Genomic DNA, 16,008 nt, shown 5'->3' with positions numbered 1-16,008 from the left:
TATTTTTTGAGATTTATAATATAAGTACATCATTTCCCCCTTTCCTTTCCTTCCTCCTAACCATCCCATATACCTGTCTTGTCCACTTTTTCATTACTTGTTGTTGTATGGACATATGTACATGTGTATGGACAACTTTATTTCTTAAATATAATATAATGTGATACCTTTGAATGGCAGTGTATAAAAAGCTTACTCTTTTAAATAGCTACATTTCATTACATTTTGAATTTGTGCAGTTTTACTGTAAAGATGAGGCAGGTAACTTCATCAGATAGCTTGATTTGTTTTTTTACTTATTTTAGACTGGGCTTAGAGGTGTCTTATTGCAAACAACTGCAACATAGTGAACCATTTTATAACATTTAAAAAGGATACACAGAGAAGCAATATTGCTCAAATGTGCTGATAATCTAAAAGAACTTCAGATTTTCCTTTATTTTGAATGAGATATCTGAGAAACTGTGTGTGTGTGTGCATGATTATGTGCACACATGATTATGTGCATGATTATTATTTTAGATTAATACTGACTCTGGAGCTTGAACTGTGTTAGAAAGTCCTCCAAATTATTTCTAGAGATTTTTCATTTAGACACTGAATAAATTCACTCACAGAATTGAAATGATTTTTACAACTCATCTTCTTGACTATATAAAATAATTAATTTTTCAAAAATAGATGAAATTCTACTCCCAGACTGGTTAGTTGTCACAGTTATGGACTGTACTTCATTTATAACCAGTAATGCAGGTGTGTGCCACTGAGTATAATTATTATCTTTCATAAGCTATTGAGAAATAAATAATATGGTAAATTTCAATGCAGTCAGTATATTCATTTCTGCTGTTCAATCCTTGTGGCTATTGGGGCTAGTGCCACAAAATGAAATGACAGTAGTGTAGATAATCAGGCTAATAATGTAAATTATTAAGGTTAGTTTTGATTTTGTCTCTTTTTCTTTTAAAAATGACTTAGGAAACTTTTGTATTTCATTTTTACTGGATGGTGTTGACCTAAATAGCAGAAAATCTATCCAGTTAAATTAGAGAACAACACATTCATTCAAACTGCTTTCTTTAAGTTATGCTGGCACTTCAGTAACATTAGACCAGTAAAACATGGCACACTCCAGGTGACACCAATGCTGACCCACAATGTGTTTAACATCCAAAAACCATGAGAAGGTATATTTATGGCTCCCCATGAAGAGCATCATGCTTCTGCTCAACTGCAACTTAACTTTTGCCCATGATGCTGTGACTTGGAGTCACATTTCTTCCTTTGTGGAGCACTGACTCCTTTATAGCTCTAATTCAAATCTGAAACAGACAGATTCGAGAATCCCAAGCACACATTACATGTTCATTTGTAATGACATCTTACTTTTCTGTCATCCTTTTCTTTCTCTCTGGTAGTCTCCTCATAACATATCTTACTGCACAAAAAAGAAAACAGTGTATGAATACTAAACAGTATCTGATGCATAGTGACTTATCAGGAGCCAAAGGTGAACACTCCACTGAAGCGAAGGCGCTCCTCCCATTTCTTTTCATTTGAGCAGTTGCAAGCTGATACAGTTTGGGGCCTTGTCAGCCTTGTTTTATTTTCAGCTCTTGTACGTCTTACCTGCCTCAACTTTTTGGACCTGAGTTTTCTCTTCTATAAAATTAAAACAATACGAATCATCTGTAGAGTTCCCATGGGGATGGATAGTGACTGTGAAAACCATGGTGCACTGTCTGGAACGTCAGAGTACTACCGAGTCAGACACGGTTCTGTGGGCAGCACCACATGCCATTCTATCTGTTTCTTCTTACTAGTAGTCACCTATATTGAGCTAACTTTTTAACTAAATCAGCTTAACACTTTGTTTTCCTAAGTCCTGGGTAAAATAAAAATGCAGTCTTATACCCTAAAATTCTGAATTCTGGTAAATATAACAGGCTGACCCAAGTTCCTAGCATTTTAAAATGACTTCTCATATCACAATGCAATACAGAGTTGTTTGCATAGGATGGTAAACCTTGTTCTGTAATTGAATAATGTTCTGAACAGGTTCACTTATCTACAAATTTCTTTGGCATCTAATTTTAAGTTTGGTGCATCTTTGGCACCAAATTTCATTGGCATACTCTTTCCCCAGTGGTTTGTATGTAGAATACCAGTGAGGCAGCTAACAGTTTTCACTGCATGTTATATACAGAAATTTGGCTGAGAGACAGTGACTCAGATGAATTTGGCAGCTGCAGTTTCCGTGTGGTCAGAGCCCTATTTGCATATTATGTCCTCTTCATTTATATGGCAGAAGATGAAAACTGATTTTTGAAATATCTCATTCATTTATTTGAAACTTTCATTAGGGTTTTAAACAATATATCACTCTGTGCTGAATCAACACTTTGTTTCTAATTCTAGGTAAGAAGACTGTTAACTCTGAGGTGTGGGACAACACAAGGCAGCCAGCGAGCCATCCTCTGCAATGCTTCAAAGCTAAGGCAAGCTCCCCAAGAAACGAGATTATACTTCAGTGATGCAAACAGAACCTGTGCATTTAAATATTTTCTTGTGGTTAAGTATATTAGTGAGAATACTAACGGCAACAAAGTAGTAGTGCAGTGAAGAACAATGGTGAAATGTTTTATCATGCTTTAAAAAAATCAAATCAGTAGTTCACATGTGTGGCATCTTGTCAAAACCCTCTCAGGGAAACCGACTTCCCACAGCAGGGTTATCTAGGGCACCCCTTTTATTCCTTCTCACCTTCAGTCCTTTTTGTACTTATTTATAAACCAGGGAATAAAACCAGGGAATTTACATTGTAACTCTAATGTGCAAGAACACTTAACTGTTATACACAGAACAGGGGCCAAATAAATCCTTAAGTTCCCAGGTGTATTAAAGCTCTTTACCAATTAACAGAATGCTGAACTAAGAAAATATCGTAACATTCAAATTCAGTATTCCATAGAAGGCAGGTTCTTTCAGTGTGTTACAGAAAGGTAGAAGTTTATCGTGTAGTTCTATTGCGTAGTTTATAGGAATTTTGAACCAAAAGTTGATTCACCCATAAATCATGTGAAAACTGTAAACTCCACAAGTGTGTCAGCATTTACATTCTTTACTAACCTCGACTAGCTGATAAGCAGTGGAAGTACAGTATCTCGATTGCTCGGATATAAGCTACATATTCACTTAGGTTAAAAGGGAAGAGTTACACTTTGCTGTTACCACCCCAAATAATGAAAAGTTGATCATTACATTTAGAAAGAAACTTAGAGATATCTGTTTCACTTATTTTATAAATCAAAAAACAAAGGAAAACTGATCCCACGTCTCCAAAATAACTGGTAAATCTTGATTTTTAGCTCAGAGTTGTTTTTATTTCTTGGTTGTTTGGGTCTGTCTTTGTAGTTCAGGCTCGCCTTGAACTCAGATTCTCCCCCTAGCTTCCTGGGTGCGGCAATAGGCAGGTACATCTGAATGCTGGCTCTTTTAAAGTGGCTGTGGTGTTTATAAGTCAAGAGACCAAGGTAAACAGCAGAAAACAGGAACTCCTAGGAGGAATGAGACTGCCCTCTTCTTCCCTTGGATTTCAATAAAATTTAAGAAATAGCTACAAGACAGAGTATCTGGGACATTTATTATGTTGGAGCTTTGGAGATTTTCAGGGGACTAACAAAGACATAAGAATTTCTCTCAATTTTATGTTTTTGAATATTTATCCATCCAACCATATCCCTTCCATTAATCTATAAGATCTGAAAAAAATCCTAAAAAATCCTCTCTAGTTCACCATCATTGTTAAATTACTGAGGCCTAGAAACAAATAAGAATTTAATTTAGACAATTACCGGAGGCAAAAGAGTACAGAAGACAAAACTATGAGGTCAAATGCAGCACTGACTTCCTAAAATTAAACATCAAATTTCCTAAAACGGACCAATAAAACTGATTCGTCTTTTTTCAGCGACATGAAATTTCACACTGTACACCACACTGCATTAGCGGAGAACTCTGACAATAAAATGACCGTCTTACAGACCCAGCTCACCTTTTCTCTGAATTATTAAACGCTAAATAGATTTGTCCACCTGTTCCTAAGAAGATGCCACCCAAGGTTACTTCATTAAAACAAAATATTTTAATTTTAAAAGTCCTATAACGTGCAATCCCGACAAGTCATTAAAAGGCGTCACAATTCTTTTTCTGGGCTGAAGTCATCGCTTTTGCTTACCCACATACCTAGGAGGCTGGGGCGGCTCCTTCAAGTCATTGGGTATGAGGTTATAAATACTCTCGGAAGTGCAGGGTGGGTCCATGGCCACCAAAGAATTCCTTAACAACTACACAACTTTTGGCTCACGATCACAATGTCCTTCTTTCACCCCTTTTTCCTTTTCTTGCTCACTTATCTAGGAACTAAAAATCTCTCCCTTTTATAATCTCCCTTGACCCTGTGGTGGCAGCCCCTTTTCAGGAAGAAAATATTCTGCTCCTCTTGGGACTGACTAGCGTTGTTGGCCGCGTGGTTGCTGTGGAAACGGTTGCTGGGAAACGCGTCAGTGGCAGGCTGGTTTTCTCCGATTCCTTTTTGTAACTCCTCCTGCCTGAGAAATAAGGATAAAGACGTTACTCTATCTCTGGAAAAGACGACATGAAAACAGTGCGCCCGGCCCCAAAATTTTTGCTTTCTTTTCCTCGGTTCATCTGAAGAAAATTTCTACAATAGGGAGTGAAGCTGATGCGCAGGCGTCACTCAGTAGTATCCAACACGCAGGGCGCGCCCCCACGGGGGCGGGGCGAGCGGCCGAGGAGGGAGAACGACCGCGAGGCAATAGGCGGGGCGTAGAGGTCACGTGCGCACCTTGTGGGCGGTGCGCAACCGGCGCAGGCGCAGAAGCTGCTGCTCTGGGTAGGGCTTTCGGGCTGAGGCTACCTGGGCGGTGCCGAAGCTGCTTCGTTTTACCGTTCGTCTCCCTGGTCTTCCGTGGGGTGGTTTTGTTGGTGAGTTAACGGAGGAGGAAGGGAAGCCAGCGCGGGTTGTTTCCCTCGCATCTCCTTCCGTCGCGTCCCATCACGTCGCCTTCCACCTGTCGCACCGGTCCCCACTGTGTCTCCAGGGCGCGTGCGCGAGCGCTAGCGTGCGCCGGGAGGACCAGCCTTTGGAGTGGGCCTCTTATTTTGCCCAGGTTTTAACACCTAACCCTTTTTGACATTTATTTATCTTTTCTGTCCGAGAAGGGCTTTTACTCCGTTTTGCTTTTCCGTTCATTCTTATGCACTCGTGACTGCACGCTCATTTAGAAGCCTTGACCCCAGTCACACATGTTGGCACTGTGATTTTGGAGGGAAAATCCGTGGCTCCGAGTTCACTTGGCGGGCGTCCACCAGGGTCTCACTGCCTGGTGGATGCTTAGTAAACTTTCAGTTTCTACTTGGAAGGCCTCGCTCAGTGCAAATAGTAATTTGAGGCTCTTGCTGAATTTTATTCGATGAATAAAAATTTTTGTTTTTCCATTTGGTAAAATTAATTTTTTTTTTCTGGACAGACCACAGTTCAGGTAAATGAACGTTTTGGTGGGAGGGCGTGATTTTTCTTATTTCATAGCAGTTGGGTGTTTTGTTTTGTTTTTTTAGATGAGGGCATTGGTGTTTTGCCTGAATACATATACATGTCTATGTGAGGGTGTCAAATCTCCTGGAATTGAAATTACAGACAGTTGTGAACTGCCATGTGAATGCTGAGAATTGAACCCGGGTCTTTTGGAAGAGCTGCAACTGTTGTTAACTGCTGAGCCATCTCTCCAGATCCAGGATTGGTTTTTTCAAAAACATTTTCTGTACATTTATGTGTGGATAAAGATCACCCAACTTTTGCTTATGGAAAAATGGTTGCTCTGCTTTTTGTTTAACAAGTATACAGAAAAACCTTCCTTGTCAGAATCTGCTCCTGTGCATGCTCAAGTTTGAATTGTGAATTCATAGAATGCAACAATATTAATCAACTTGGTGGTAGTTGGCCAAGAGATATGCCTTCCTGACCTTGAGACTGAACCAGAAATTCAGGTATTCTAGGCCAGTGGATAGAGCCACATTGACACCACAAGGCATGTATGTTCTAACTAGAAGGAACTGACATATGAACGAAGATGTAAGAATGTAGCTTTCAATAAAGGGAAATGACATTAACCAACATTATTCATTGGTTTTTATATGTTATTGTTTTATTTGCTCATTTATTCATAATCCCCCAAGTCAATAGTTGGCCGCACATTGGTAGTACCTCAGTGGACTTGGGCATGGCAGTTAAAATTTTGAAGTTTGGTTCATGTACATTCTCAGCTGCAGTCATAAAGGTGTGTTGTTTTGTTTAGGGCCTCCTTCGGTAGCAGATATCCTTTTTATATTCCATTGAGTGCCACATGTTTTGCATACTTACGGTTTCAGTGGCCACTTAAACTGGTTCCTAAACTGAGTACCCAAGTGCTCTGTAGTAGTCCCAAGTATGAAGAGACTAGTGTGACTCACAGAGAACTTTATTCAGATCTGAGAGTGCTGCTGGCTTAGTTCATATTAACTGGTAAGCATTGTACGGAACATCACTGAACAAGCATTCATATAGCGTGAGGTTAACACATTGAGTCATTGGAGTAAGTATTGTGACCAAAGGCTTGTAGGAACCTGTCCCAGCATTTCACCGAGGAGGGAATAGTGGCAATGCTCACCAGTTCAGGGATAATGGGGGTGTTGTAGAGCCTAACTACATGAATGAGGAGCAACTGCAGTGGTGACTCAGTTTGCAGGTAAATGTTCAACAGTGGAGAATTAGTCCATCTTCTTTTGTCTTTTAATTAGTTTAAGACTTAGGAAGAGAGGCTCCAAAGTTATTTTTATAGCTAAATATTACAAAACAAAATTTAGTATGCAGTTTAAAACAGAATTTTTCTTTAGAAAGGGTACTATTTTGTTTGTCACTTGTCGCAGAACTTGCCTGCCTTTTGCTAGTCTAATGAGAACATTACTGTGAAATGATACTGATGCAGAACTTATAATTTGAATGCCATAATGATCTTGTCTTTACTTTACTTTCCCAATATCATTTGGAAAGGAAAAATGAGATTACATTTAAAATTAAAGCATGGGGAAGGTAGCCCAAGGAAGACTGGACAATATAAGGAAAGTTAATATGTGTAGTGTTTGTCTTTCCCCTGACTGTTCTTTATGGAATGGATACTAAGCAACCAATATAAAGTTGATTCATTGTCTGTGAAAACAATAGAAAAAACCCAGCTACTCAGGTAATACCGTGTGTGTGTGTGTGTGTGTGTGTGTGTGTGTGTGTGTGAAAGAGAGGTGAGTTGTTTTCATGCATGTATATACCTAAGAGTTCCTGTGCATGTGTGTAAACAGAAGATTAATTATGTTGTTTTGCACAGTATCCTTAAAAGTGAATAGTGCTAGCACACAGCACCACAGTACAATTGTGTGAGTTGCTGAGTGATTGGTTTCCTCCCGAAAGTATATCAGACTGCACGACAAAACTATTTGTAATTTGTGGTAAGCACCACTGTTTTTTTCTGAAAATTTATAAATGATATGCTTAGTCTTGGCCCTGGATAATTCTGTTCAGTCTGTAGATTGTTTGATATTTGTCATTGACTAGCAATGATTAATATTTTTGTGCTACTTACCATAATATACACATTGAATTTATCACAAACCTATTTCAATAGCTAAGATTATGTGTAAGCGGCCGGTGCTTACAGGTTTTCATAGTGATTTGGATGGATATGAAAATCTGAAAGAACAGTTTAGTTACTTATTTTATAGCTTTTAGTCCCTGGTCTGCCCCTCATCATCAAACATACAGTTAAATAATTAAAATCAGATGTCACTATAAAGGATTTGCAGTTGCTACTATTTAATTATTTTGTCTTTTGGTTTGGTTTGGTTTCTGTGTATCCTTGTTGTCCTAGACTCACTTTGTAGACAGAATGGCCTCGAACTCACAGAGATCCGCCTGCTTCTGACTCCCCAGAGTACTAGGATTACAGGCATGTGCCACTGTGCCTAGGTATGTTGTCTTTTTTTAAATTTAATTTTATTTTTTTTGTATGTATAAGTGTTTTGTTCCTATATATATCTGCATATATTATGCCTGTTTGTGCCCATATTAGTTAGAAGAGGGTATCAGATGCCCTGAAACTGGAGTTTACAGATGGTTGTGAGGCACTGTGGGTGCTAGAAATCAAATTCTGGTCCTCTGCAAGAGCAAGTGCTTTTAATTTGTGAGTTATCTCTCCAGTCCTGGTTATTTTGTCTGTTATTGCCTGATGGTAAAAATACCTTCAGTACTGTTAGCAAAATCCTTTGCTTTTTATATAATAAATGTTGCAAGAAAAGAAAGCCCAGTATCTTAATGTTCAATAATAGATTTTTGGAGACATGAAAAAATAGTTTTTCTTGTCATTTACAAATTTCAGGTGACATTTTGAAACATTTATGCATGAAATTTTATGATACTGTATGAAGTTATGATTAACTTACTATTCTTTTTTATTGTAGACCCTACATTTTGCAAAGATCAACTCTGCCTCAGACTCAATTGACTCTTCATCTATAGTTCCATACATTGCCAAATAAGGAAATGAAGTTTTTCTCTTGATAGGTTACAGTACTTGTAAGTAAAATTCAGAGTCAGATTTTAAAAAATGGTCTAAAGATTTTACAATAAAATTTACAAAACAGTTTAGGTAGTATCTGTAGCAGTATACTATTGAAAATTTTTTGTCATTAAATATACCACTTAATTTTTGATATTTTTTTTGTATATTAGTTCTATCAGAGAGTATATAAAAAGCCCTGACTCCATGCCTATAAAGTTATTTAAGTCAGTTTAAGGAGTGTTGCAAGTTATTAAATGGAATTTTATTATAACAAAATATTTGATATCTGCAATGTTCTGTTTTAAGAATAAGTACATTTCCAAAGAGAGGGGCTGGATTGATATGGAAATTTGTATATCTGCAGATGTCAAAAAAAGTTTTCTTTCATCATTGAGTATCTTCATGAGTTTCTTGCCAATTTCTCTTAAGTCTAGAATTGAAGTCCTATCACTAACGATGCTATAGGAACATGAACAAAAGTGAAGACCTCATTGATTAATCTTTAGTAATTTTTGGCACATTAACCATTCCACTATGGCCTTTTAAATGCATTCAGTATTCAAATATATAAACATGGTCCTCAGCAGTTTGCAGGTTAAAGGCAAATAGAAAAGGGCACACTTTGCCTTGTAGTTTAGAAAATTGCATATGCATTTTATAAGCAAGTGTGCTCATTTACTCTAGTTTCCTGTTGTGAATTTTATGAGAAATTAATAAGTAATGATAGTCTATCAACATGATCATAAAGATAAATTGAATCTTAAGATTGTGGCTCAACTTTTATGACTTTTGAGTAATAATTACTGCAACTGCATATATTCTCTGTCTTATAAGCCAACAAATCCTGAACCAGTATTTTGTACAGTTTTCTACAAGGAAGATAGATAGTAATAGGACTTACTACATTTTTGAAAAGACTGTGATATGGCACTTTCTCAATAATATTTCTGTGGTTAATATTTGCTCTTTGTAATACTCAGAGTCATACACTTATTTTAAAAGTTTCATTTTAGTGTTATCTTGAAATTTGAAACGCTGTTAACAAATACTGGGTGTTTTTTCTGAAACAACTAAAAAGACATGATAGTAAAGGAGGGACAGGGAGGGAAAGTATAGGGAGTGGAGAAAGGGTAATCAGAAATTAAACACATGATAGATATGGCACAGTGAAGCTCACTGATTTGTGTAATTAATATAAGAGTTTTATAATAATAGTTTTATAAAATAATAGTTTTATAATAGTTTACAGTGTATGTATTGTAATACTTTTTAAGTGTCCCATCAATTTGAAATAATTTGAACATTTATGTATTGTGTGCATGTATATATTTAATCCTATCATGATTTTAACAGTTTGTTGAATATAAGTGACCAAATATCTTTTTTTTTTTTTTTTTTTTTTTAATTTTATGTCTTGAAAAGGGCTAAAGCCAACTCTAGGTTCTCTAGGTTGGCTTGGGCAGGAAAGTGAAAAGAAATGCTGAACTTTACCAGATGTCAACATCTGAAACCCGTAACGCAGAAGTGTTTCTCTAGTATACCAGTTAAAGTGCAGACTTGCACACAGCTCCTGCTTTCACGAGTCTTCGCACTCACAGAATCAGGAAAGTCATGGCACTCAACCTACTCATTTGCTGGAGACAAAAATATTATCCTGATGGGGCCTCCGGGTGCTGGGAAAACAACAGTAGGCAGAATAATGGGCCATAAACTAGGCTGTTGTGTCATCGATGTAGACGATGACATCCTTCAAAAAACCTGGAATATGAGCGCTTCAGAAAAATTACAGGATGTTGGTAATGAGCGATTTTTAGAAGAGGAAGGAAAAGCAGTGTTAAACTTGTCTGCATCTGGAAGTGTGATTTCCCTCAGTGGGTCCAATCCCATGCATGATGCTACCATGTGGCATCTGAAGAAAAATGGAATTGTTGTATACCTGGATGTGCCTCTGAAAGATATAATGAGTCGTCTGAAGTCAATGAAAATTGATAGGATTGTTGGCCAGAACTCTGGAACATCTCTGACAGACTTACTGAAGCACAGAAGATTGTACTATAAGAAGTGGTATGATGCCCGAGTCTTTTGTGAGACTGGGGCTTCTGCTGAGCAGGTTGCCAACAAAGTGCTTGACGCAGTGAAGAGATACCAAGACGTGGATTCAGAGACATTCATTTCAACAAGACATGTTTGTCCGAGAGGCCATGACAAGAAGCTTCCACCAAAATACTTCAGTGAAGCTGTCATCGAGGGGTTGGCTTCTGATGGTGGCCTCTTTGTTCCTGAGAAGGAGTTTCCCAAACTAAGCTGTGGGGAGTGGAAAAGCCTCATAGGGGCAACCTACGTAGAAAGAGCACAGGTACTTCTGGAAGGGTGTGTTCACCCTGCAGACATACCTGCCGCCAAACTGGGAGAAATGATTGAAGCTGCTTATGGGGACAACTTCGCCTGCTCTAAAATTGCCCCTGTCAGGCACCTTTCCAGCAATCAGTTCATCCTGGAATTGTTCTATGGTCCAACGGGGTCCTTTAAAGACTTGTCTTTACAGCTTATGCCTCATATTTTTGCCTACTGTATCCCGCCAAGTTGCAATTACATGCTGCTTGTAGCTACTTCAGGAGACACGGGGAGTGCAGTCTTAAATGGGTTTAGCCGTCTCAATAAAAATGATAAGCAAAGAATAGCTGTGGCTACATTTTTTCCGGAAAATGGAGTTAGTGATTTTCAGAAAGCACAGATAGTTGGCAGTCAGAGAGAAAATGGATGGGCAATAGCTGTCAGGTCAGATTTTGATTTTTGCCAGACAGCTATTAAAAAAATATTTAATGATTCTGACTTTACTGGTTTTCTAACTGTGGAATATGGAACAATCTTAAGTTCAGCTAATTCTATAAATTGGGCTCGACTGCTTCCCCAGGTAGTTTATCATGCCTCTGCATATCTTGAGCTTGTTAGCCAAGGGTTTATTTCTTTTGGAAGCCCAGTAGATGTCTGTATTCCCACAGGAAACTTTGGGAACATTTTAGCGGCAGTGTATGCCAAGATGATGGGAATCCCTATTCGAAAATTTATCTGTGCCTCTAATCAGAACCATGTTTTGACTGATTTTATAAAAACTGGACATTATGATTTAAGGGATAGGAAATTAGCACAAACCTTTTCACCATCAATAGATATTCTCAAATCTTCAAACCTGGAGCGACATTTATACTTGATGGCTAACAAAGATGGACAGTTAATGGCAAATTTATTTAATCAGTTAGAGAGTCAGCTTCATTTCCAAATAGAGAAGATACTAGTCGAGAAGCTGCAGCAGGATTTTGTTGCTGACTGGTGTTCTGAGGAAGAGTGCCTAGCAGCCATTAACACTACCTACAACACATCAGGATATATTTTGGATCCACATACTGCTGTTGCAAAAGTGGTTGCAGACAGGATGCAAGACAAAACCTGCCCAGTGATCATATCATCTACAGCTCACTACTCGAAGTTTGCACCTGCTGTCATGCAGGCGCTGAAAATTAAAGAACTCAACCAGACATCATCAAGCCAGCTTTACTTACTGGGCTCATACAATGCATTACCACCTCCTCATGAGGCTTTATTAGAGAGAATGAAACAGCAAGAGAAGATGGATTACCAGGTCTGTGCAGCTGATGTGAGTGTCCTGAAGAGTCATGTAGAAAAACTGATCCAAAATTGGTTCATAAGGAAGTCTGAGTAGAATATTTTTCTTCGTAAGAAGCAATAATAAATATCAAACATTGGTTTGGGTTACAATAGCATTTTGTTTTGTGTAAATGTTTTAAGTATGCATCTGTTTTAAAATCATCCTTATCTCTGGGACTGCCTGTTAAACATGCAGTGCACCACCTCAGGTCCTCCAGAAGAGACAGATGCCACATAGGGCCTGAACCTGTGTTCTCATGTTTTATTCTCTACTCATGGGGGCTTTGGACATACCATTTCCAAATGGAACAAAATATCTGGTATATATAGGATGGCATTTAAAAATATTTAAGCAGTTAAGTAGTGCATCTCTAGCCATTTACTGTTTATTGAACAATTAATTTCCTGCTTGAGATAGTTAACTGACACAAAGGAAGTAGTAATCTCATTAAGGTTAGAGTCATGGTCTTTAACCCTCTTCAGATTCTGTTTTGGGCAATAGTTGCTGACATGTACTTCACACTATCCAGTTAGAGAGTTGGTGAAGCATGCACTGCTCTTAGCATGTCTATAGTTGGGATGGTGAAGTTTGAACATCAGGCCAACATTTGAATTTAGGATATAGCAATTGACAGAGCTGTGGAGTATTGGACACAGAAATAAAGTCACCTACTTCAAGAGGAAGGTGATCCAAGATTCTTTAATAAAATTACAGTTGCAAACAGCAGCTCTTCTGTATTGAAGTCACTTCCTATTTGTCTCACCTTTAATGAACATTTTGAGGAACCTAAACCCACACAAATTAATGCAAATGCTTCATTTCCATTACTGTCATTTTACAGTGATTTTAACTATAATTTGTGTCTGTGTATTTTCTGAGTATTTACTTGCTAGATTAGAGTGACTGACTGAAGTGGCGTGGGCTACTCTCCACCACAAGGTGGCATCCTCCCAGAATTTGCCTTTGCTGATGACATTCTGCTTCTAAAGAAATATTAAAAATGAAAATGATGAAAAAATTAATAATTTTAATGGGCAAGAAACAATTTTTTTGCAAGTCTTAAATTAAGCTAATTACATGTTCATCAGATCCCTGGCTTAGCTTCTAAAATCTAGTTCTAAAGCCTATAATGGAGGCTGGGAATTTCCATGGTAACTTGCTTACCTGGCATGCACAAAACCCTGGGACATGTTTAGCTAGAGTTTGAGGTCAGCCTAAGATCCTATTTAAAAAATTTAAAAACACCACTACCAACAAAAAACCTGAAGCAGTTTATGATAATGGAGGCTCAAAGCTTTGTGAATACATTCTATCATTTCAGAATATTTGCTTCAGTAGATATGCTTAGAAAATTACTCTGATGTTACTGTGTGTGTTCATGATAATGCATTTTAAAAGATAATGGGATGATGCTGAGTCTTGATTTTCAAACTCAACAACTAACGGAAGAACTCATGAAATCTAAGTGATGCACAAGACAAAATAATCACTGTAAATTCATGTGTGAAAAAATGAGAAGCAAGTGATACCGCTAGGTAGGGTAGAATTTAACAGAGAAAGGAATAAGGTGTGTTGGCACCCACTTCTGGTCCCAGCTCTGAGAAGCTGAGGCAGGAGGATTGTGACCTTGAGACTGGCCTGTGCTATATAGTGAGACTGTCTCTAAATATATAAATGAGCTAACAAAAGGAAAATACTACTGTAAAGTAATCAGAGTTCCATAGTGTATGTAAGTCCTGAGGGACAGTTTTTGGAAGTCAAGCCGTAGAGAGAAAAAGCTGTGTCTGCCTGCTTTGCTTGTCATCGTCAGTTTGTTCTATCAGTGTCTAAGTGGTTATCTCCTGTCTTCTTGTGGCCTTTGGTTCCCCATCATCTCTCAGTTCCTGTTTTCTTGTGTGTTTGTTTTGAGACAGGATCTCACTCTGTCAACCTGGCTGTCTGTAGACCAGACTGCCTACAAACTCATAGAGATCCACTTGCCTCTGCTTCCTGAGTGCTTGGACTAAAGGTGTGTGCCACTATGCCCGGCTTCCATTTCCTCTTGGAAAGGGTAGAGGTGCTCACTCTCTTGTGTGATCTAAGTGGCAGTTCTTTCAAGGATTAGTGTCCAGGAGCCTTGTGTTCAGTTTCCTTCAGCTGTGATAATATGTTTCATTCTGATGATATCTTGTTCTATTCCTCTTGTGTTCTTTCAACTTCTCCAAGGGAATCTGTCTTCCTGTGGCAGTTAGGTACTCTTCATAGTTCAGCGTTCCTAGCAAAACCCCTGCAAGCAGCCACACTTCTACCCCATCTGGCTCCTCCATGCTCTAACCAAGGTGAAGTGCTGCAAAGCCTGTGAGTCCCCTTTCTCACCTCCCCTGTATAGTGTTGGGTAAGTAGGTACGGAATCCTGAGGGACAAGCCTCCGCAGGGAAGAGCATCAGACATTTTCGCCTGTGGCAGTGCTGAGCATTTACCCCTCCCCCAAGAAGTGGCTGCCCTGAATTCCATGTCTGAAGTCAGCTCTTTTTTTTTCTTTAATACAGTTTTGCTTTGTTTAATTTTGATCTTCAATTTTGTTAAATGAAATTATATTGCATCATCTATTTTGCTTGTATACTTTGAAGTCATAGCCAGATTAAGCAATGGCTTATTGACTTATTATAAAGTATTGTCATTATGTAAATATCACAGGATACTTACCAATTTGTGAGCATTATATTTTACTAATTTTCTTTCTCTGTTCTTGTATCCATGAATATATGTTTTTGTAAAATTCTAATAATGTGTCATATCTTGACATTACAATGAGAATGTGTATGTGAAATTATTTTATAACTGGTAAATTTATAAGACTTGAAAGGCAAATCAGATTTTTAATTGTATGTTTTAGAAATTATAAAAGAATTCAATCAAAATAGTTAAAACTGTACTGTATGATGTTTTAGAGTTTATTAGTTACTTGCTTAGAAAAATCATGGATGGTGTAGGGTTGCCCCAAATCCACTGACACACTTTCATTGTATAAGTCAGACTTTATAAGTCACCATAAAAAAAAAAACAGCTTTTTATGTCAGCATTATACCTATGAAACATAATACTGTTTTTTTTCTCCATCCAGTAACATGAATAAAATCTACATATAAAATAATCATTTGTAAAAAAAAAATAATAATAATCATTTGTTTGGGCCCCATCTGCATTCTAGCCATTAAAATCATTAGCTTTCTCTTTTTTATATTTTTACTTTAAAGAACAGATTTTTTTTTTAAACCAAACAAATTTCTCATTTAAAGAAGGCAAAACAAAAATAGCGAACGTCATAGAAAAGAACCATCAAAAAGGACATCAGGCAATATTTGGATAAAAGTAAAAAAAATAAAATAAAAAAAATAGGGACTACTTCCTGTAGAAGGCAGCTTTTGGTTGTTAGGTGTCTTTAATTTGTGAATCTGAATCTGGAGATGATTCAGCTGTCAAGTGAAGGCTGCTCTTGTGAAGGACCCAGATTTGATTCCCAACACCCAAATGGCAGCTTACTACCATCTGTACCCCCGGCTCTCCCCTGGATAATGCACACACCAGATATGTGTACTGTCCATAGGCAAATACACAAAAAAAGTTTAAAACATGTTCTAGGGGACATGATGACATACTTGGAATCCTAAGCTTAAAATTTAAGTGAAAGTT

General features: G+C 37.8%; 2 protein-coding genes and 1 long non-coding RNA gene across 6 annotated transcripts in view; 2 read left to right on the top strand and 1 right to left on the bottom strand.

Annotated features, from left to right (window-relative positions):
• LOC132649200 (uncharacterized) overlaps positions 1-2,865 on the top strand; it is a 57,444-nt gene extending 54,579 nt beyond the window's left edge. The window contains exon 4 of the long non-coding RNA XR_009587648.1: positions 2,419-2,865. This is a non-coding gene — a long non-coding RNA (uncharacterized LOC132649200). The remainder of the gene's footprint in view (positions 1-2,418) is intronic.
• Enkur (enkurin, TRPC channel interacting protein) overlaps positions 1-4,690 on the bottom strand; it is a 31,278-nt gene extending 26,588 nt beyond the window's left edge. Inside the window, exon 1 of the mRNA XM_021660391.2 lies at positions 4,246-4,690. Coding sequence (XP_021516066.1) covers positions 4,246-4,322 — 77 coding nt within the window. The 5' untranslated portion in view covers positions 4,323-4,690. The remainder of the gene's footprint in view (positions 1-4,245) is intronic.
• Positions 4,691-4,875: 185 nt separating this feature from the next.
• Positions 4,876-12,448, top strand: Thnsl1 (threonine synthase like 1). Of its 4 annotated transcripts, none has more exons than XM_060372453.1 (4): positions 4,876-5,007; positions 5,641-6,069; positions 8,569-8,683; positions 10,092-12,448. In XM_060372453.1, exon 4 carries the CDS (start codon positions 10,147-10,149, stop codon positions 12,388-12,390), a length of 2,244 nt encoding a protein of 747 aa, XP_060228436.1. In that variant the 5' UTR covers positions 4,876-5,007; positions 5,641-6,069; positions 8,569-8,683; positions 10,092-10,146; the 3' UTR covers positions 12,391-12,448. The 4 variants fall into 4 exon arrangements, with proteins under 4 accessions (XP_060228436.1, XP_021516063.1, XP_060228437.1 ...); XM_060372454.1 differs by lacking the exon at positions 5,641-6,069 and adding an exon at positions 7,980-8,077 and having other exon boundaries at positions 4,922-5,007; XM_021660388.2 differs by lacking the exon at positions 5,641-6,069 and having other exon boundaries at positions 4,877-5,007.
• Positions 12,449-16,008: the final 3,560 nt, after the last annotated feature.

Source organism: Meriones unguiculatus, chromosome 19, assembly GCF_030254825.1.
Source record: "Meriones unguiculatus strain TT.TT164.6M chromosome 19, Bangor_MerUng_6.1, whole genome shotgun sequence".
Taxonomy (NCBI): domain Eukaryota; kingdom Metazoa; phylum Chordata; class Mammalia; order Rodentia; family Muridae; genus Meriones; species Meriones unguiculatus.
This window is presented reverse-complemented; position numbering and strand designations above follow the sequence as displayed.

Bases quoted from the DNA above. Each gene is read 5' to 3' on its own strand.
- Thnsl1 (XM_060372453.1), top strand. From the start codon at position 10,147: ATGCTGAACTTTACCAGATGTCAACATCTGAAACCCGTAACGCAGAAG.